The sequence below is a fragment of the Zootoca vivipara genome, chromosome 3, assembly GCF_965207765.1.
Source record: "Zootoca vivipara chromosome 3, rZooViv2.hap1.1, whole genome shotgun sequence".
NCBI classification, from domain to species: domain Eukaryota; kingdom Metazoa; phylum Chordata; class Lepidosauria; order Squamata; family Lacertidae; genus Zootoca; species Zootoca vivipara.
This window is the reverse complement of record NC_142586.1, coordinates 6,067,904-6,090,264: the sequence shown is the minus strand read 5'-3', so window position 1 is coordinate 6,090,264 and position 22,361 is coordinate 6,067,904. Positions and strand designations below refer to the sequence as shown.

At 43.0% G+C, this 22,361-nt stretch overlaps 1 protein-coding gene and 1 long non-coding RNA gene across 3 annotated transcripts in view; one reads left to right on the top strand and one right to left on the bottom strand.

Moving 5' to 3' along the window:
- Positions 1–5,026, bottom strand: part of PPP3R1 (protein phosphatase 3 regulatory subunit B, alpha) — a 42,818-nt gene extending 37,792 nt beyond the window's left edge. For both annotated transcript variants that reach the window (XM_088665524.1, XM_035110288.2), the window contains exon 1: positions 4,619–5,026. In XM_088665524.1, coding sequence (XP_088521650.1) covers positions 4,619–4,621 — 3 coding nt within the window. In that variant the 5' untranslated portion in view covers positions 4,622–5,026. The remainder of the gene's footprint in view (positions 1–4,618) is intronic.
- Positions 5,027–7,317: 2,291 nt separating this feature from the next.
- Positions 7,318–21,689, top strand: LOC148686145 (uncharacterized). The gene is made up of 2 exons (XR_015948832.1): positions 7,318–7,493; positions 19,511–21,689. It is a non-coding gene; the product is annotated as an uncharacterized LOC148686145 (long non-coding RNA).
- Positions 21,690–22,361: the final 672 nt, after the last annotated feature.

Sequence of the window (22,361 nt, the reverse complement as noted above, 5' to 3'; positions counted from 1 at the left end):
AGCATTGCACAGGATTGTCTGTGCCTCCTCTCCACCTTCCAGAAGGAAGACGGAGTCCCTGTTCTCAGCCAAGTGCAAACTTTGGTGAGGCCTGAGGAAGTCAAGAGTCATAAATTCAGCAGACATCTCATGGCCTAACTGTCCATCCTGAGCAATGTGTTGTAGGCCTCAGAGTCACTCTCATCTTGGTCCCAGGGACATTTTGGCGAGGCTCAGACTGGGAAATGCCTGTCTGCAGGGATATGTTCTTGTTCACAGTCCTTGGAGAGAATCCCCTCCACATCCAGCAAAATATGGGAGTCATAATCTCGTTCACAGATTTTAATCTCAGTCAAAAAGTTCAGCGAAATACAAAATATTGCAACCTGAATGATGGTAACATATGGTATCCCAGCAACAGAAACTTAATAAGAGAAGACTGCACAATAAATGCACATTTTCTCTACAAACAAATAAAAAATGAATGCCAGCAAAAGTGTATAGAGGCTCAAAATTAGCAAGTGTACAGTATATATGCCTACAAAATATATAAATCAGATGCTTTGTAATGTTTGTATCATCATGGCTTTGAGATCTGAAGACCTGCTCCCTTGCCTTGTAGGCCTTTTTCCACCTCACTCTAGCTGCAGAAGCTGAGGCTGCTAAACAGACTCTTGGGCTGGGATATTATTTAGAGAATTCTATTGGTAATAATTTTGGGGTCTTTATTTTTGTTCTTATGATTTAGGTGGAAATTCTTCAATTTGGTTGTGTACTTTTTGCTGTTTTATTTATTGCTTATTGTTACTTCTTTTTATGTTTGCAATTATGCAATTTTTACATGTTGTAAACTGCCTTGAGCAGGTTTCAACTCTGAAAAGTCAGCATACAAATAAAATTATGTATGATTGTAGTGCAGCACTTCTCAAATAATAAGCCATATCCATCAACTGGCCATGGAATCCCTTTTAAATGGTTGCCAGGCCTGCAAGTGGAGTGGTGATAGTTGTGACAATCAAGGGAACCACAATGCCACTTCTCTGTGACCAGGCTGCTTTGTATTGCTCTACTAGGGACAATTTATTTCAAAAAATAAGTTTGCGAGAGGGCAAGGAAGTCTGCTGTTTTAAGACAAAAAAACCTGTTGGGCATTCACAACTCCTGGGTGTGCTTAATCCCTGGATTAAGGCTCATCATATATGCTTTATAATCTAACAGGCAACAATCAGGATTTAAAAGTGGGATTCTTCTGGTAGACCCCATGAAAATTAAAGGCTTCATCTATTCATCTCTTAACCAGATATATCAACACTTGCATAGAAATACCCTAAACTTAGCTAAATATGAATAGCAATTAACTTGCCAAAACAATCTTGTAACATAATGATGCAGATTTCATAAAGTAGAGAAATCTGCACACCAGAATATTCTTAAAATGTTTATGAACTGCTCTGAGTTTACTTGAACATGAAATGCAATTCTTATACCGAAACCCCTCAAAACTATTTATTCTTAAGGAGTTCTTTTTAACAACCTATCCAAGCCAGGTTTACTAACAACGAAATCTGATTAACTTTAATTGGATGGTATCCAAAATTAGCCATACTCAAAGTAGACCTACTGAAATCAATGTATTTAAGTAACTTGTTTATTGATATTAATGGATCTATTATGAGTACCACTTAGTTGGAATCACTTATTGCAAACACTTTCAAGCATACATACTTAGGATTGAAGCCTTGGGTTTTTGTTTGCTTGTTTGTTTAGGTTAAATCATAGTACATGCTGCTGAACCTTGTTAAAGAGTGTAGCTTGCAACTACCGGTATTTTGAATTATGCTCAACAAATGGCTCACATTTTAAGTCACTTTTTAAAACAGTTAACCTTAATACTGCAAGTTTTTCTGACACACATTTCTAATTCACAATACACAACCATTTCAGCCTTGAAGATATAGTACACACAAGTTACAAATAAGAAAGATTTTAAGCAACTGTCATATTACAAAAATCAAGCTGTGGCATAAAGGTTTTCCAAGTCTGCCCCCCCCCCACGCAAAAAAAAATTGTTACCAAAGAAAAGGCAATAGATAATTTAAGCTAACAAATGTTTGTAGAAAAGGGCGTTGATTCTTGGCACTAGCAGCAAGCAGGAGACACCCCTAGTGTTGACATAAAATACTACAGCAGTAGTACTGCTAGATTTATTTTATAGCAGTGAACAGCAAATTTTGATCGCCATGATTTTTAGGTAGGCAGTTCCTTCCTCATCTTCCTTATCCACTGAAACCTGAATGGTCATGGATGTATCAAATCCTATATTTTGGAGTTAACATTACTTAATTAATCTGAAATACATATTATCAGGAATGCTTTGTGCAAAGGCTATGTGTACTGTAGCATCTCAGTTGAAATATGAAGCTCAAACAATGCTGTACCAAAGCAAAAAAACAAAACAAAAAACCCACCAGCACACTAGAAAAATGTTAATTTTTAAAATCCTGCCTTTATGTTTTGGTGCACAAGACCCCTGAACAAATCTAAGTCACAATTTTTTAAAAAAATTAAAAATTGTTTGTAGAAAGAGGATGTGTACAAGTGGAGGACACATTCCTATGGTGTCGAAAGGGTGGCTAATGTATTAAATGGTGAGAACATGTCTGTTTATTAGCACCTAGCAGAAGGTTGGTAAAGTGGTGGTTTATCTGGATAGTTCAGGGACCACTGAGAAATATCAGTGAATGGGGATTATTTTTGTGGTAGTGTATATGAGGAAATTATGGTGTTGGGGCAATTATAAATAGGATACTGAGGTAAAGTGTAGTCTAGATTAATGAAGGCTACATAAAAAGTATAATAAAATGGTTCTACAGGTTATGGAGATGGATTCAAGGCTTCACATGAAATTAGAATGACCTTTCTCTATGGTTGCTTGTGGATAGTAAAGGGAAAGGAATATGACAGGTAGAGGCAACTGCAAGAATAAATGAATATAAAACTGACCAGGAAATGAAAAATTATGAACACATTTCATTACAGCACAACACAAATCCAGGAATTTTCACTATGTGGAAGTTCAGGCAGAGTAATGGAGTTAAAACAGGATAAAGGAATAGTGTGAAATCTGTGAATGCTACAGGGCAAAACAGTGAAGACAGCTACTGAGAAAGGCAGGATCCTATGCAAGATCCTAGGCACATTTACCTGGCTGTAAATTCCCTGGAACACAGTGATACCAACAAGCAGGCATGCATAGCATCAGGCTGCATATATGCATAGTCAAGATTATTTAATACTGATTTATATAGCAATCTTATTCAGAAGCAAGTCTCACTGTGCTCTATGGGACTTATCCCCAACTAAACATGCACAGGATTGCAGCCTTAGTTACACATCTGATGAAGTGGCCTCTGGTTCATGAAAGCTTATGCCATAGTAAATATGTAAATCTACGAGATGCTGCAATAACCATTTTTGCTGCAATGGACTAGCATAGCTAACCACCTGAAACTAGTTACCCATTAACCACCCTCTTCACTACCAGTTGGGGTGATTAAAAAGACACACTCTCTCTCTCTTAAAACAAAAGCAAATTCTTCCAGTTGCTTCAAAGCATGCTTGTGGGTGAAATACAGAGTCCCACCATCTGTTTTCACCAAGCACCCATAACTGTGGCTGTTATTTGGGATACAGAGGCATGGCCATGTTATGCCGTGTGCCAGATTTTGTATCGCAGTGTGAGCATACATACAGTACAGGCATATATACACACATGTGAGGTGGGAAGAAAGAAGAAAGAGCGCATAGTAGGTGACAGCGAACTATACAAGGTAGAAAAGGTTGCAGGGGAGGGGGGGTGCGCCGGTGCCGCTGCTGTTAAGCAAGCAATGCGAATACGCAAGAGGAGCTGCGTGGGATGAAGAAAATTTGCAGGATTTTTCCTTCACAGGGAGATGAGGAGGAGTTCGGAACAGAAAAGATGGGCGCTTTCAAGAAAACAGTCGCAGGAGGGGAAGGGAAAGTAGAAAACTAACGCGTGGAAAGTGTGTGCGAGGGGGGGGGGCGTTTAAAGTAATACAGTACATATTGAAGAGACGAATTCTTCGTCAGGGGTGGGGCACTGCAGGGAAGGAGAGGTCACTGCTGGGTGAAGGCAACTACCGGAAAAGCAGGAAAGCCACAGTTAGTAAAGGGGGGGGGTGGAGAGAGAGAGAAAAAAACACACACACACGGTCCTGGTTTTCTGCGTGCGGGGGCGTCGTTTTTTTCCTTTTGCGGGGAGGGTTAGGGGTGCGGTGTCGGGGTTTTGTTTTTTTCTGGGGGAGACGACGACCGAAGGCGCCTTTTGGCGGGTGGGTGAGGGGCGGGTGAGCCCCTTCTACCAGAGGGGGTCTCAGCGAAGGCCTGACATGGAGGAAGCGAGAGAGAGGATTACGCTTCTTCTTATATATGACCACCACACCAAAAGCGGGGGGGGGGCACCCGCTTCATTTCCTTCCTTTGGCGGCGGGGGAAGAGGAAGAGCTCGCCGCCGCCGTCGTCTTCGCTCCCTTCCCCTCCCCCCTCCGCGGTCGGTTGAGAACGGAATCCCCTCGGGGCCTGCAGGTGGCGGGGGGCGGCGGCCGGCGAAGGTCCTTACCATGGTGGCGGGTTGTCGAGAGCCTGCCCGCAGCCGAATCCACCGCCGAGTGCCGGCCTCCTCGTCGTCGTCGTCGTCTTCCTCCTCCTCTCTTCTTCTTCTTCTTCCTCCTCCGCTCCCCTCGTCCGCCTCTTTTCCTTCACGCTCCTCCGCCGCTCGGTCCCTTCGGAGCGCTGCCTCAAGAGCCGCCCTCGCCGCCGCCGCCCCTCCTTTTTATTATTATTATTACTGTGGTTGTTGCCGACGACGGTTTCGCCGCAGTGGGCTCGCGCTGACCCGCAGCCTCGCGGGAGGGGAGGGGGAGGAGAAGGAGGAGGAGGAAAGAGAGACAGAGAGAGATATATAGGGAGGGAGAGAGACAGAGAGAGAGACAGAGACGGGGGAACCGAAGCACGAACGGTCGACAGCAAAGGGGAGGAGCTTTCAACATCCGGGCGGCTACGCCGCCGCTTCAACCAAGGGCTTCATTTGCATACGTGGGAGGGAGGACGTGCGCGTGACGTCACCCGCGCCGGGAGGGAGGCGTAGAAGGGGGGGAAGAGTAAAGCTGTAAAATGGCGGCGGAGGCGGCTTTTGCTGTGAGGGGCGTTGGAAATGGGGCAAGCTAGAGATGATAAGCCCCAGCCCTAAGCTCGTGCTCTGGTTTCAACGCATGAGGAAAAGCTTTGAATTTAAAAGCTCTCTCACACACACACGGAAATAAAAACCCCAAAGCTGCCGCCCCCTCGCCTTGGAAAAGCGAGGCTCAAATCACGTCAGCCGCGAATGGCCGCTGCGCTGGAGAGGGCAGCCATTCCCCTGAATAATGCTTGGCTGCTTGTGTGCCTGGAGCCAAACGGCTTTGCCCCTGGAGGGCAGGTGCAGATGTAAACACGCTTCTGGTGCTTCTCTGCGCCATTAAACGCCCCTGAGGGAATAGAGGCGTCAACACGCCGAAACAGGCATGGCATGGCAGCGCCTGTAAAACAGCATTGGAACCCATAGGCCGTGAAAGTGGGAAGGGACCCCTGAGGGTCATGTAGTCCAGCCCCCTTTAATGCAGGCAGAGGTGTACCTAGGGTCTCTAGCGCCCTTGGCAGGGAGCTGTGTAGTGACACCTCCCAAAAACTCTTTTTCTTTGTTTCACGCTCTGCCAGTGACTGCTCTTCATCACCTTCCAGGCTGTGCCATTGACTTCTCTTCATCGCTTTTCATTCTCTGCCGGGGACTACGACTCTTCTCCAAGCCAAAAGTGGAGAGGCTTTTTTTTTTTTGCACCTCCCTGGGCCTGCAGCAACCTGGACAACCCATAGGTATGCCCCTCTGAATGTGGGAGTCTCAACTAAAGCACCCACAGCAGATTGCCACCCAACCTCTGCTTTAAAACATCCATCACAGAAAATAGATTGTTGCATTTCACGGAAGTTTTCAAACTTACCTTGGGAATAAGCTTCACCAATATGGCTTCTGCATAGGGTAAACTGTTAGGAAAAGTGTCGCCTGATAAATTTATTGTGGGAGGGTCAACCCTCTTTTGTATTTCATAATTTAATTTCTGTTTCAGTGTATCTGAAGAAGTGTGCATGCACACGAAAGCTCATACCAATGACAAACTTAGTTGGTCTCTAAGGTGCTACTGGAAGGAATTTTTTTATTTTTTGTTTCAGAATTTAGAGTATCTCTTCCTTTTTATCTGGGGTACGTAGGTACATGGGCCTGTTCTACACAAAATGCTGTTAACACAGAGCACCAAATGCTCTTAACACAGGTCACTATGGTCTTGTCTGGGCAGCCAAGGACCTCCATACATACTGCCCAGGCTCTCGCCCTGGAGAGGTCACTTCAGTGCTACAAATGCACCAAACCAAGGCCACATACACAGAAAAGCATCCCAGAAATTTTATGTTGCAAGATTTACCCTTCTCCCAGTACAGAGCCCATCTGCCACTAGACCAGCTTCCTTTGCCACCTCATCTTCCACCAGTTGTGTACATATAGGGGTATATAGGAGGGTGGGACTACCATTAGAGAAAATATAGTAGATTTGAGGGGCAGGTGTCTTACAGCTGCAACCATATATATATATATATATATATCCTGTATATATTAAGTAATAATGTGTTGTTGTTTAGTCGTTTAGTCGTGTCCGACTCTTCGTGACCCCATGGACCATAGCACGCCAGGCACTCCTGTCTTGCACTGCCTCCCGCAGTTTGGTCAAACTCATGTTCGTAGCTTCGAGAACACTGTCCAACCATCTTGTCCTCTGACGTCCCCTTCTCCTAGTGCCCTCAATCTTTCCCAACATCAGGGTCTTTTCCAAGGATTCTTCTCTTCTCATGAGGTGGCCAAAGTATTGGAGCCTCAGCTTCACGATCTGTCCTTCCAGGGAGCACTCAGGGCTTATTTCCTTAAGAATGGATAGGTTTGATCTTCTTGCAGTCCATGGGACTCTCAAGAGTCTCCTCCAGCACCACAATTCAAAAGCATCAATTCTTCGGCGATCAGCCTTCTTTATGGTTCAGCTCTCACTTCCATACATCACTACTGGGAAAACCATAGCTTTAACAAGTAATAATGTACATACAGCTTAATTCTATGTTGGACTACAGTACTGAAATATTATTTTCTTGTGAACTGATATTTGAATAATGCCTTTCATTTATCTCAGTAGCTATTGGCCAGATAGAGCACAGGAACCAAGAAACTAACCAACCATACCATATGTTCCAAGAAGTGAACTGAACAATGGTAAACAAACCATTATGTTGCTATTGTTACATAAATGTCCATAGTTACCTTAGCCTTGAGAAGGCTTCTAGATGTCAAAATATGTGTGGGGTTTTCTTCTCACAGTAACTTTTGCTGCCTTAAATAAGAACATTTAACATAAGCAGTAAGTTATATACCAATATTATAACATATTTTAGCAATATTGCTTGAAACTTGACCTTTTGCCTAATAAAATATATGTGCATAATTTATGTAAATTAACTTATTTCACTATAGGAAAAACTTCATTGTAAATAACCTACTGGATTTGATATACCATCATCTTCTATATTGTCTTTTAGAGTCTTGCCCTTTACAATTTCCTCACACCTCTTTCACATCTGTCACTAGCTGCCTTATTTTTCAATGGTAAGTTAACTCCGGGCCTGGGACTCCATCTAATTAACTAATCTTCTCCTCTGACCCTTAAAAGGCCATAAGCAGCTTTTCCTAGCAATGCGGGTGAACCCTCGGGCATGTGCAGTTTCATTCTAAAATGCCTGTCTTTTTTAAACTGCACACAAATAATTCTTCATAACTGTTGTACAAACTCACATTTATTTTTAGAAAGGGTTTTTTAATGTTTTGAGAAATGGTTGTGCTACTACTTCTTAAAAGGCAAGTTACATAGCAGTTCCCAAAACTCAAGAGAAAGAGGGTTACTTAATAAATAAGAGAAATGCCACCCCATGTGTAAAAGTGTTCATGGAAATGTGAAGTTTTCTATTGGTTGCAGCTGAGCATATTTGCCAATGTGAATTCAGGAAACTGGCAGCTTAATTTTACAGTTCCTATTTAGCAAGATGCCATGTGTATTATTTCCTGATGGATGCACACCGAAAAATTGAAAAGAAAACAAGACTAGTTAATTATTTTCTGAACACTTTTCTTGCTTTCTCTGAAGTAGAGCATGGCAAATAAAGCACCATTCTGACACTGGACTGATTATTCGGGAATGCCCTGGGCTTGTTTAAATAAAACCTAGTATTTTTAGGTGAGGAAAAGGTATGTAGAACACAGCGGAAAACAGATAAAATCCAAACCTTTTGTTAATATCTATTCATTACAGTCACAGAAACTGGGTCACTACCATGTCTTTGCATGGAGGACAGATATGGAGGAGGGACCAGGGTCAGAGCAGCCATTAGGCAGGGTAAGGCTTCTGCCTTGGGTAGCAGAAGCCTCCAAGGTGGCGCCCCGATGGCTCAGTTGGCATATGATCTTTCGGGCCTCATCCTTCAAAACACATAAGATCTCACCCAAAATCGATGCTGGTGCTACTTCTCCGCAGGTGGCTTGGTGGTATAGGTGGCAGCAGCAGTGACAGGGCAGGGCGGCACTTCCCATTTTGCCTCTCGCAGTGAAACAGCACACACCACCACAAGGAGGAACACTGCAACAGCTATATAACAAGCACTGTGTGAGCAGTGAGGAACCAGAGGGAAAGAGGAATGCTCAGCGTGTGCTGTCCCTAGTTAGTGATGGGGCCTAGTATTTTTGCTTTCCTGCTTAGCAGCAAGTACTGCTATATTAATCTACTAATCTATTCCTGTTCCAAAACAGGAGTAGACTGTGTGCAAGGGCCCAGGCTACTGAATTCCTAAATTGTATGGATGAAGGTGGTTTGAATGAAAAAGCAGCAGAAATTGTGGGCTCTTATTGCTTACCTTGTTACAACTCTGGGTTTAAATTTGAATTAATACAACTTCAAAGCTATTGCAATTAACTAGAGAGCAGTTAATTTTTGCTATTCTCCCCCACTTCCCTGAAGCATTGTGTGGGCTTAGCATCTCAATAATGCATGCAAATGTGAGCTTAATAGGTAGCCCAGGAAATAGGTGGGGGTGAGAAATGTATTTGGAATATTCTATAGAGAATTTTATCATAATCTACAGCACAATTCTAACCATAGAATCATAGAGTTGGAAGAGACCACAAGGGCCACCAGTCCAACCCCCTGCCAAGGACAAGGGTTAGGATTGCAGTCTTAGGCTTTTTTTTCTTATGGGATATTCTTTCGAATCATTCTAGTAGGTGAACAACTTTTAAAATCTTGTGAAATGTCTTTCTTTTGAAAATTAGCCTGCTTTAATAGGGTGATTGACCTGGGAACAATGACAAACATTGTGGCATATGTCTGAAGAATGTTACAGGACATTGTATTCATATTTGAAGGATGTTTATATTTGTGATCTTACGTAAGTGGTAAATATCAAGAAGCTTTTCAGTGTCTGTTTTGTTATTTTGTTTCCCTCGGGTAAGGAACTTTGACTAACTTGTGTCAGCTCCAACAGAATGTTTTTCAATTAAATTTGTTTTAGCAGGTGTAAAGTAGCCAGACCCTCAAAATGTTATTCAAGTTACTAGAGATGCTACTTTTGCGAGGTGAGAAATAGGAGGCCCTTTACTGTTATTAATTTGTCTGTTGCTATTCATAGAATCATAGAGTTAGAGGGGTCCCCAAGCGCCATCTAGTCCAACCCCCTGCAATGCAGGAATCTCAATTAACACATCCATTACAGATGGCCATCCAAATTCTGCTTAAAAACCTCCAAGGAAGGCGAGTCCCCCACTTTCTGAGGAGTCAGTTCCCTGTTGAACAGCTCTTACCATCGTAAAGTTATTCCTGATGCTTAAAATCTCATTTCTTTCACTGTTGCCACTTTATCTGCAAAAGAGCAAGCCTGTTAAGTAAATTCTTGATTATTTGCTGTCACATTCTCTGAAATCAGTCTACAATCGACAATAGATGTTTTCCATGAAAACAAAATCAAAACCACATTTCAAAATAATTTTCAGTGTTAGTCTTCCCAAACAAATCTGAGAATAAGTAAGGCCACTGAGAGACAATGGTTCTAACAAGCAACAGCTTTTATTTACAATGAGGAAACAATGTTGCTTCCATATTACCTGTTTAATCTGGAATTGCTATCTTCATGCACTCACTTGTAAAGAATACAGGCATTGTTGCCAACATGTTGCATATCACTGTTTTCTGTACAGTATTGTCTTCCCATCTTTTTTCAAGCCTAGTTTAAAATGCAATTGCACCACTAGTGTGGACTGGTGAAGTGTTATGGTAGCTATTCAGGGTTATACCAGTAGTGTGATTATCTAGAAACTTTCTCCCTATGATTTCTATCCTGTATTTGTTTCCTGCTCAGCAGGAATATAGCTTATTTGGTCAGTTCCTGTTCTTAGCAAAAGGCAATTGCTGGTTTCTTCTCATTAATTTTTTTCTTTGCTTTGTAAATTTTAAACACTATCTAGCTATCTTAACACAAAAACAAAAAAATGGAAAAACTATGGAGAATTTGAGTTAGCTAACAAAGAGCAATTATTTAGTACTGTAATATCATGGTTGCTGAACAAGAAGTAATTACAGGGGCAGAAATCACAAAGAGGAAGCTTTTAATTCTAGTTTTACAGAACCATTACCATTACAGAAAGCTTTACAGAACCATCACTGAATGGGATAAACATAGAAGGATATTGCCAGGGCTGGGGGTTGGCATTGTCAGAAAATATAGCAGTATTAAGTTCCACAGGAAATCAACTCTGGCTACTTCAGCTCTGGCTAATTCGCCTGCTACGGCCCCTTTTTGGGCCGAGATGACTAGGCCATTGTACCCCAGATTGGATTATTGTAATGCATTCTATGTAGCACTGCCCTTGAAGGTGACTCAGAAACTAGTCCACAATGCAGTGGCCAGAATACTGGCTGGGGTTCTGTTCAGAGCTCATATAACCCACATTTTAAACAGTTGCACTGGTTGCCAGCTCATTTCTGGGCCCAATTCAAGGTGCTCACGTTAGTGTTTAAGGCCCTAAGCAACTCAGGCCCCTAATACCCAAAATACTGCTCCTTCCCTACACCTTCCCTACCCTCTTGTGTACTAAGATCAGTGGAGGGGGCCTTCTTGGTTGTTCCACCACCCTTAGAAGCTCGGAGGGTGGCACCTTCTGTATGCAGCTTTCAGCAAATGTGCTTTATAAGTGTAATTTTAAGTTATTTTAAACTGTTTGTAATATTGTCTTTTAATTATTGTAGCCTGCCCTAGGACTGTAGGGTGAAGAACAGGTCATAAATTGTAATAATATCACAATCATAATAAATATATGATGGGTATACCTAAACTCTTACAAGCCAGGATTTCCAGCTGTGTCAAAGTACTTGTTCATTTACAGGTAGTAATGTGAATATAACCCCGGGGTTTATAATTCTGAAAAAGGCAAGTGTACCACTCCAAATTTGAGACCACTATTCTTCAAAAGATTTTACAGTGGAAGCCCATATATGCGTACTCAGAAGTAAGTCCCACTGAGTCCAATTGAGCTTACTGTCAGATTACTTGTGTATAGTATTGTTGCTTTATTCAGATACAGTATGGGTTGCTGTCCAGGAAAAGAGTTTTGATCCTCCAAAACTGAGAATACAGCTGCCCCCAAATATTGTTTTTTTTAATGTATGTTCACGAGGAAATAGCAAATGTGGAAAGATTTTTTTACTTCCTAAGTATTGGGGGGGGGGGAACCCACATTAAGTCTCAAATTAAGCTTACAGGTAAAGGAGAGGAATAATAATAATATATTAATAGAGGATATGCTTCCAGATCATGTTATAGCAGGGCATCTATTTTTTGAAATTTAATACTTCTGCAATAGCCAGATATTTTTATGCCTGGTCACATTACTTTTATCTTTCTATATTTGATGAGAACATTGGGAAAACAATAGTATAGTGGGGGCATTTTTAGTTTATAATCTTGGCATTCTATGTAATGATTGAAATAGGTTCCAGAGTAATGGATGAGGGTCTGTAGTTCATTTTTTATGTTTCACAGAATAAGTTATTGCTACAGTAAGTAGGCTGTCAGTGTAATTAAAGATGGCTTGTGAGCTTTGTGTAACCTTAACCCTTGGTTTATGGGTGTATAGTGTATTATGTATAGAGAATTCCAATTCTACCTTGTTCCTGGCAAATATATGAAACCTGCATGTGGTCAAAGAGATGCAATCCTAAATTGGGACCTAGAGTTATATTCTAATATCTACCCAAACAAAGCAACTCTGCTTGAGTTTGGTAAATCGCTACCTCTTTCCCTTTCTTAGCCACACATGAAATAGACATAATAATTACCACCCCCACATGGTTATTTATAAAATATAGTACAATATGAACTGTTCTGTAAATCATAATTTTATCCACCTATATTGTTGAAAGAAGGCTGTAATTCTAAACACACTCCCTGGGGGGTAAAACCCCATTGAACGCAATGGGATTTGCTTCCAAGTAAACATTTTTAGGTCTGTGCTGTCACACTAATTGCCTGATGTTCATTTGCAGCCCCAGGCTTTGGGCCATATGTGGGAACAAAAAGTACTTCCTTGCATATGCTCTGAGGGAAGGAGATCGCCTTGTCTACTCCAACCCTGTCTGCAGCCCCTTGCACCATACTGTCCATTGTGCCAATATTATATTGCCAGAGTGTCTAACAAAGCAGTAAGAAACAAAAGAACAATGAACAAACAAACAACAAAATGATGTCTTCATGCTGTGATTCTTTTTCTGTGCAGTGTTTTCCGTTCACTAGAGCAAGTGATCTTCCACAAATTTGCTGCTGCACTGTTGCAGTACCCAAACAATTAGGTTGGTGTATGTATATGTGTTTGCTTTGCAGTAGTTGGCCTCCTTCCCATGATTCATTAGAACTAAATCCAGGTCCCTTGAACTCCCTGTACTATTATCATAACTATTTAGTAGTCAGTATGGTCAGTTAAAGGGACCCAGGTGGCGCTGTGGGTTAAACCACTGAGCCTAGGGCTTGCTGATCAGAAGGTTGGCGGTTCGAATCCCTGTGACGGGGTGAGCTCCTGTTGCTTGGTCCCAGCTCCTGCCAACCTAGCAGTTCGAAAGCACGTCAAAATGCAAGTAGATAAATAGGAACCGCTACAGCGGGAAGGTAAACGGCGTTTCCATGTGCTGCTCTGGTTTGCCAGAAGCGGCTTTGTCATGCTGGCCACATGACCTGGAAGCTATACGCCGGCTCCCTCGGCCAATAATGCGAGATGAGCGCGCAACCCCAGAGTCGGTCACGACTGGACCTAATGGTCAGGGGTCCCTTTACCTATGGTCAGTTAAATCACTGAAATCATTAAACCTTATAGCCGTTGTACACCATGGCAGATTCAACAGTATGCTAAAAATGTACAAAGTATTCCATCTAGTTTTGTAAATCTTCTTTCTCTTTATGACTTCCACCTCCATTTCAACGGGAATTACCAGTATACCAGTATTTTCTATTTTAAACCAGCCCCACTTAAAATTCCATTCTAATCCAAATTTCCTTTAGTTGCCATCCTTTCCAGCATAACTGTTAGATTTTAAAGCAAAAGTAGGTGCTGAATAATTTGGACTTGCATGCCTGATATTTTGCAGGCTACAATTAACTAGCAGTGACAGCGGATCAAAGAAAGAACATATAAATGTTCTTTTGCCATCTTAGTCACCGACCTTAAGCAACATAGTGCAGGAATTATGCAACTCCTACAAGGTTTAAATGGTCTGGAAAGGCTCACAGTGTAAGCCATTTTCGTAGCTCCACAAACATTGGGCTAATGTTTATTATAATTCCATGTTTAGTGTACGCGTCTCCTGACAACCGGCACAGAGAGTTGTTAACATTCTTTAGAGTTGGCAAAGCAAGATTTGGGCATGGAGCAAGTGGTTCTTCTTGATTTATGTATGTAAAAAAAAATACCACAAATCAATAAAAAAAATATTTTGAGGACAAATAAAACAGATAAAACAAACTATGGAACACCAGGCAAACTTTTATGGCAAGAACTTTCCACAAGCAGAGTAGCCCCATGAAAGCCTTTTCCTCTCATCACCACCCAGGTGAGAGGAGAAGCTGGAGGATGGCATCCAAAGGTGATCACTCTGTATGGGTAGGCTTATACTAGAGCAGAATTCTGTGAGGGAAGGAAGGTGAGAAATAAATAAAAGTAAACAAATACATTTTGAAGGCTGCTGAAAAGTTTGGGAAATTAAGAGGGTTATATTCCACCAGCTCCTCTGCTGGCATGTACATTGGGGCTACCAATACAGTTTCTATCACCTTGGTGATGCAAGGTTTCCAAAATGAGGCAGGATATTGTGAGATATGTTGGTCTGCAGAATTGAATGCTAAAGGATTCCCTGCCCGAGCTGCTTCAGGTCGTGTCGGATGTGCTCCTGGAGACACCTAGCTTGGTTGTCTTAGGGGATTTTAACATCCATGCCGACACGACCTTACAAGGAGCCGCTCGGGACTTCGTGGAAAGCATGGCCACCATGGGGCTGTCCCTGAATAAGTCTGGCCCAACTCATAGCCGCGGACATGCCTTGGACTTGGTGTTTACCTCTATGGATGTTGGTGATCTGACATTAAGTAAAAGTGAAACAAAAGAAGTGCCATGGTCAGATCACTTTCTGGTGCAACTGGACTTCTCCGCAACCCTTCCCCTCTGCAGGGAGGTGGGACCGATTCGGATGGTCCGCCCCCGCTACTTAATGGATCCAATTGGCTTCCAGAGAGTGGTAGGGGATGTTTTATCCCATGTCGATGGCCTTTCAGCTGATTCCCTGGTGGCCCGCTGGAATGCGGAGTTAACCAGCGCTATTGACTGTCTGGCTCCGAAGCGCCCTCTCAGATTGCATGGAGCCCGGACAGCCCCGTGGTTTTCCCCGGCGCTGAGGGTGATGAAACAGTCATTGAGACGGCTAGAGCGCCGGTGGCGGAAAACTCATTTTGAATCAGACCGGACACGGGCTAGAGCTCAACTTCGAGCCTACCAAGTGGCAATGGCGACGGCGAAGAGGACCTTCTTCACCGTCTCCATCGCATCTGCAGAAAACAGCAGCAGGAGACTCTTCCAGGTGGTTCGCAATTTAGCGGAACCACCTGCTCCATCCAGGCCCAGTATGGGCCACATGATCTCCTGCAATGATTTTGCAAAGTTTTTTGCAGATAAAGTCGCTCAGATTCGGGAAGAGGTAGACTCCACCGTGGGAGCAGGGCCGGGGCGGGGGAGTGCTAGAGTCCTGTCTAGTCAAGCTTTGTGGGATCAATTTCAATCTGTTACCTCCGAGGATGTGGACAGGCTGCTTGGACGAGTGAAACCAACCACCTGTCTCCTTGATCCTTGCCCATCCTGGCTTATAAAAGCTAGCCGGGAAGGGCTGGGCGATGGGCTTCGCGGGTTGGTAAATGCTTCTCTACATGAGGGAGTCTTCCCAGACCCGCTGAAAGAGGCGGTTATTAAACCGCTTCTTAAAAAACCATCTTTAGATCCGGCCAATATGGCCAACTATCGCCCAGTCTCAAATCTTCCATTCTTGGGCAAGGTGATTGAGCGAGTGGTTGCTGAACAACTCCAGGCACGCCTGGAAGAAGCGGACCATTTGGATCCCTTCCAGTCAGGATTCAGGCCTCATCATGGGACTGAAACTGCCTTGGTCGCACTGGTCGATGATCTCCGGCGGGCTAGGGACAAAGGTAAGAGCTGTTTCCTTGTTCTGCTGGATCTCTCAGCGGCTTTTGACACCATCGACCATAACATCCTTCTGGACCGTCTAGAGGGCTTGGGAGCTGGGGGCACTGTTATGCAGTGGTTCCGCTCCTTCCTCCTGGGCCGTGTTCAGAAAGTGGTGGTGGGGGATGAGTGTTCAGACCCCTGGGCTCTCACTTGTGGGGTGCCTCAGGGTTCTGTCCTCTCCCCCATGCTTTTTAACATCTATATGCAGCCGCTGGGAGAGATCATCAGGGGGTTTGGGCTGGGTGTCCATCAGTATGCTGATGATACCCAGCTCTACCTCTCTTTTAAATCAGAACCAGTGAAGGCGGTGAAGGTCCTGTGTGAGTGCTTGGAGGCGGTTGGAGGATGGATGGCGGCTAACAGATTGAGATTGAATCCTGACAAGACAGAAGTACTGTTTGTGGGGGACAGGAGGCGGGCGGGTGTGGAGGACTCCCTGGTCCTGAATGGGGTAACTGTGCCCCTGAAAGACCAGGTGCGCAGCCTGGGAGTCATTTTAGACTCACAGCTGTCCATGGAGGCACAGGTCAACTCTGTGTCCAAGGCAGCTGTTTATCAGCTCCACCTGGTACGCAGGCTGAGTCCCTACCTGCCCACTGACTGTCTCTCCAGAGTGGTGCATGCTCTAGTTATCTCCCGCTTGGACTACAGCAATGCGCTCTACGTGGGGCTACCTTTGAAGGTGACCCGGAAACTACAACTAATCCAGAATGCGGCAGCTAGACTGGTGACTGGGAGCGGCCGCCGAGACCACATAACACCGGTCCTGAAAGACCTACATTGGCTCCCAGTACGTTTCCGAGCACAATTCAAAGTGTTGGTGTTGACCTTTAAAGCCCTAAACGGCCTCGGTCCGGTATACCTGAAGGAGCGTCTCCACCCCCATCGTTCTGCCCGGACACTGAGGTCCAGCTCCGAGGGCCTTCTGGCGGTTCCCTCACTACGAGAAGCCAAGTTACAGGGAACCAGGCAGAGGGCCTTTTCGGTAGTGGCTCCCACCCTGTGGAATGCCCTCCCACTAGAGGTCAAAGAGAACAACAATTACCAGACCTTTAGAAGGCATCTCAAGGCAGCCCTGTTTAGAGAAGCTTTTAATGTTTGATGGATCTCTGTATTTTAATGTTTGATGGATTTCTGTATTTTAGAATTTCTGTTTTGTTGGAAGCCGCCCAGAGTGGCTGGGGGAACCCGGCCAGATGGGCGGGGTATAAATAATAAATTATTATTATTATTATTGTTCTTGGTTTGGCTCTTGCTTGGTCACCAAAATACCCAGAGCCTGCCCATTGGAATTATTTCAAATGCATCCAGTGTCCTAAAACCAGTCCTAGATCACAGTTTAAGATTGGACTTGCTTTCCTAGGTGTGTGATTTATTTATTTTTGCATACAAGACCACTGAAATTGCCATGAGGACTACAGTCCAGCACACGTTTACTCCCCATCAGTTTCAATGGGATTTGAATGCAGTAAACTATGTGGGATTGTATCTTAATGCTGCAGTCCATGCAAATTTATTAGGTTCCATTGAGCAACTTGGGGCAGACCTTCAATGAAAGATGTGTAGGAGCCAAAATTGTTAAATTGTTTAGTGAAGTTGTATTGAAGAGAAACTGCTGGGTGGAAAGAAAATAAGGCCATAGTTGACATGATTGAAAGGGAGTAGGCAAGCTATGTTACATAAGAAAACATTAGAAACATCAGGAGATGGAGAATGCAACACATGCTGTAGCAGCTTCAAAGAGAATTGTAGATTAAGCTCTTGTGCCTAGCTGATGATGTAAAATAGGGTAGCAACAAAGGAGACTTACTGCGCATGTCAAAAGGTGTAAACTGCTAATTGGTTAGTGTCACTAACCAATATACTTTCTGAGTTGAATTAATATAATGAAGGGGTGGGTTTTATGATTTTACGTTGCTATATCTATGCTCGTTTTGCTTCTGAATCCTTTGTAGTGACTTCTGCATAGGGGTTGCCACCTTGGACATGCAATAAATGTTTATCAATTCATACCTCCTTCTTATTGACCTCCAGTATGTGAACTTAGAATTCCCCTACAGATGTACAGGAGTAGAAAGCAGAAGCCCTAAATGTTAGCTGAAACTGTTTAGCTGAAATACTACTTCCTTGCCCACCCATCCCCTTGGCTTGTTTCTACAGGTGCAGATATTAATAGAGGCCAGAAGTTAAGCACAAATGCTTACTTAATGTTCCTTTTAAATTATCAGTTAACACAGGGCGGTTGGGACACAGTGTAATTTTATTGGGTTGACTTTTTAATAGTTGCCCTAGTACACCAAGTCCTGCATTAGAGCACAGCCTCTTCATGTTCATCAGGCTTGCGCTGATTATGTGTGTCTGCTACCATTCATTCTCTTTGTGGGAAATGCTCTATTTAGGTAAATTCCACTTCATGATTTGCATAAGAGGGATGCCTTTGTGGCACCAAAGGCATCACTGATTCGTAGAACTTAGAATTCTATATCTCTGCCAGCCATACAGTTAAGGATATAAAAGAGCAAATATAACTGGAGTATATGTATGCAGAGTCCATTAGGAAGATAAGCGACATAAAAATTAGAAGTCTCTTTTTGGGGTAGGGAACCTGTGGCCAGCCATTATTGGGACTCCAACTCCAGTCAACATGCCTGTTTTAAAGCTACACAGTGTTTCCTGCCTCCCTTTACTTCCCAGGGTAGGAATCATACACATTTTCTTAGTCACATGAAACAGATTAAATATAATACCGAAGTTGCCTTCTTGGCCCCATAGTAATCAACCTCAGGATAACAATGTTCTGTATCTTCCCTTATGTTCTTTCTTTTGTTTTAATGTTTGAACTCATGCTTACTGCACAACCCAGATGCCGTTTTATAAACCCAGTATGTTGAGATTTGTGAATAATCAGACTGCATGTCTGTAAACTCCCTGGGCATTTTCAACCCATAAAACAAGGGTAACATGTAAATACAGAGGAAAAAATTGGACAACCAAGCTTTACACAGCTGTTCCTGCTCCCATTGGGGCCCATTAAATGCTATACAAACAAAGCTGCCTCTCATTTAGGACTCGGCTAGTGTGCTTTTTGTTTTTTGTTTTTTCATAATGCCATGAATTGTTTTCAAGTGATGTCGTCATGATTTTTTGATGTTTACTTTCTATGGGTTGAACTAGAATTGTAAAACAATTTTTATATACAGTGGAACCTCGGGTTGCGGACGTAATCCGTGACGGAGGCAGGTCCGCAACCCACAGCATTCGTAACCTGCAGTGCCGCATCTGCACGTGTGCATGATGCAATTTGGCACTTCTGCGCATGCGCGAAGTGCGATTTAGCACTTCTGCGCATGCGTGAGCGGCGAAACCCGGAAGTAACCTTTCCCAGTACTTCCAGGTTTCCCGCAGTCCACAGTCCGCAACCTGAAAACACATAACCCTGAAGCGTTTGTAACCCGAGGTACCACTGTAGTGTGTAAGTGCAGTTTTGCCTTGAAAATGGATTGTGAGCGAGGCCATTCCTTGTTTCACGTCTCTGATTACATGAAATGAATGCATTTACAGGTCCTAAAAACAGCAGAGTCCCATGGACTGCAAGAAGATCAAACAGCAGAGTCCCATGGACTGCAAGAAGATCAAACCTATCCATTCTGAAGGAAATCAGCCCTGAGTGCTCACAGGAAGGACAGATCCTGAAGCTGAGGCTCCAATACTTTGGCCACCTCATGAGAAGAGAAGACTCCCTGGAAAAGACCCTGATGTTGGGAAAGATGGAGGGCACAAGGAGAAGGGGACGACAGAGGACGAGATGGTTGGACGGTGTTCTCGAAGCTACCAACATGAGTCTGACCAAACTGCGGGAGGCAGTGGAAAGCAGGAGCACCTGGCGTGCTCTGGTCCATGGAGTCACGAAGAGTCAGACACGACTGAACGACTAAACAACAACAACAAAAACAGCAGAACTAAAATACCTTATGAATCAGATTTGGCTTCTCTACCTTTGTTATGGATTTAGGCTACAATCTTAACCCCACTTACCTGGGAATAGGGTTGGGGGAGAAATTTTATTCAGTTTGCATTAAAAGCCAAATTTATCAAATGTGCATTTTCTGAAACAGTACGAGAACCAAAACATAGCCAGCCTTCAAAATTCACAAGTATCTGAATTTTACAATGCAGTTCTTAATCCAGCCAATGCATATATTGAGGGGGGGGGGATATGGGTAAAATGAATATATTAGTAAAAAATACAAAAATGCATTACATTAGGATTATATTGCTTGCAAATATCTGTACATTAGTCAAAACTCCATACTAAATTGTGTTTATTAGGAGGAAGTGTTGAATAATTTTCATTAGGATTTTTTTTAAAATTGCAAATTGATGCAGAAACACAGAACACTGAATTTCCTCTTGGAACAGTGAGAAACTGAGGGAACTAAAATTGATAGTTTCTTCTATCCTTACCTGGGAATAAGCACCATTGGTTTTTATAGGGTTTACTTCTGAGTAGACAAGCTTTGGATTGTATTTACTTTCAACCTTGGTATGAAATGGATTTGCTGCATTGATCTGTGTACTGGCAAGCAATATACTAATAAGATTCCTGGAAACCAGTGGTTTTGTTAATCTGTTTTTATGTAGGAATCAAATGCATTTATACAGCGTCTATGATATTTCTGAACCTGTAATGAAAGTAAGGGCATAATATGTAGGAGTGTGTGTGAATTCTGCATCACAGTAGAGATACTGACTGTCTCAGGAGTCCTTACATGTTCTGCTACAATTAGTTGCAATGTACCATCTGTATCCCCAAATTTTAATACGCTTTCCCAGTTGATTAAATGTTTCCATGGGGTTCAAAGTAGACATTATTGGGTAGCCATGCTTCTTCACAGATTGGGTTGGAGATCTTATTTTCACAACATAAGGTGAGTGTCAATGCAGGGAACTGAACTCTTCCCCACCTTACTTTCTGCATTACATTGCTTCAGGCACACATTTCAATATCTGAAGTGAATCAGGTGATGTGAAGTGAGAAAGCAAAATGGGAAAAGATTTGGTTCCCCTTAACATCTTGTCCCTTTTGTTGTAAAAGGGGGGATCCACTACCCCCTTTTGCTTTAAATGTAGATGACAGTTGTTGTTGTTGTTGTTTAGTCGTGTCCGACTCTTCGTGACCCCATGGACCATAGCACGCCAGGCACTCCTGTCTTCCACTGCCTCCCACAGTTTGGTCAAACTCATGTTCGTAGCTTCGAGAACACTCATGAGCAAACAAGCATGTTTGCTCCATAGCATCTATTCTGGTCCAGAATACAGTTAGTACATGACAGATTGCTCCATTATTGGGCACACTAGGACATTCTGCAGTTCTTGTTGAATTGTTAATATTGACTACATCTACCTTTCAAGCACAATGTGTTTAGGAATCCATTTTCCAGTACTGGAAGGGCAAATTGTTCTTCATAGTAAATATATCTGTGCTCCAATGTAAATGAGTTCTGCCTCATGTGTTCTGCCTTATAGTTCATAGCTTTACAGGTCACGGCATAACACAGTGCTCTTTTCACGCATCAACACACCCATCTCAAATTTGAGTGTTTCCTCCTAGTTCACCTCCAGGCCAGCGTCTCTTAGACTAGGGTGGCCCTCTTTGGTTGAAATGTTCTGAGCTCCATGTAAGGCTAGTATATAAGGAAAGGTCAGCTGAAGAATTATTGTAATAAAAAGATGGAATCAACGGCTAATTTGCTAATGAGCTTTCTTTTGGGGGAGGGGGTAACGGTGGTGTGTTTTAAAACCCTTTCCCGTAAACTTCAGAAGTATCTCCATTTGCAGAGGCCTGTCTTCCTCCAGCTGATTCTTGTGTCCCGTGTGACTACATGCCACATACTCACTTTACTAAAAGAGGAAGTGATTACAATGGTAGCACAAAGCAGAAAGTGCAAAATCAATAAGACTGAGACCAACTTTCTCCAACTCTTGTGGTTTCTCATAACACAAGGCTAAAATGAAGACATCTATTATATGGGGAAGAACTGAATACATATGTCTTATTTTTCAACACATAAACCGGGTGCGGGGGTAGCTTATTGTTTTCTTCAGATTATATATACTCGGCCTGCTAACTGAACTTTCTGAGAGGCTCCTCAGTGCCTCTCAGCCTAACTTACCTTCCAGGGGTTGTTGTGGGGATTACATAAGGAGGGGGAGAACCACCTTGAGCTCCTTGCAGGGGAAAAAGGATATAAATGCAGTGTAATTTCCCCCCCGTGTATAAGGCATGCACCCCATGTATAAGACAATCCTTAATAATAATAATAATAATAATAATAATAATAATAATGTATTTATACCCCGCGCATCTGGCTGGGTCTCCCCAGCCACTCTGGGTGGCTTCCAACAGAAATAT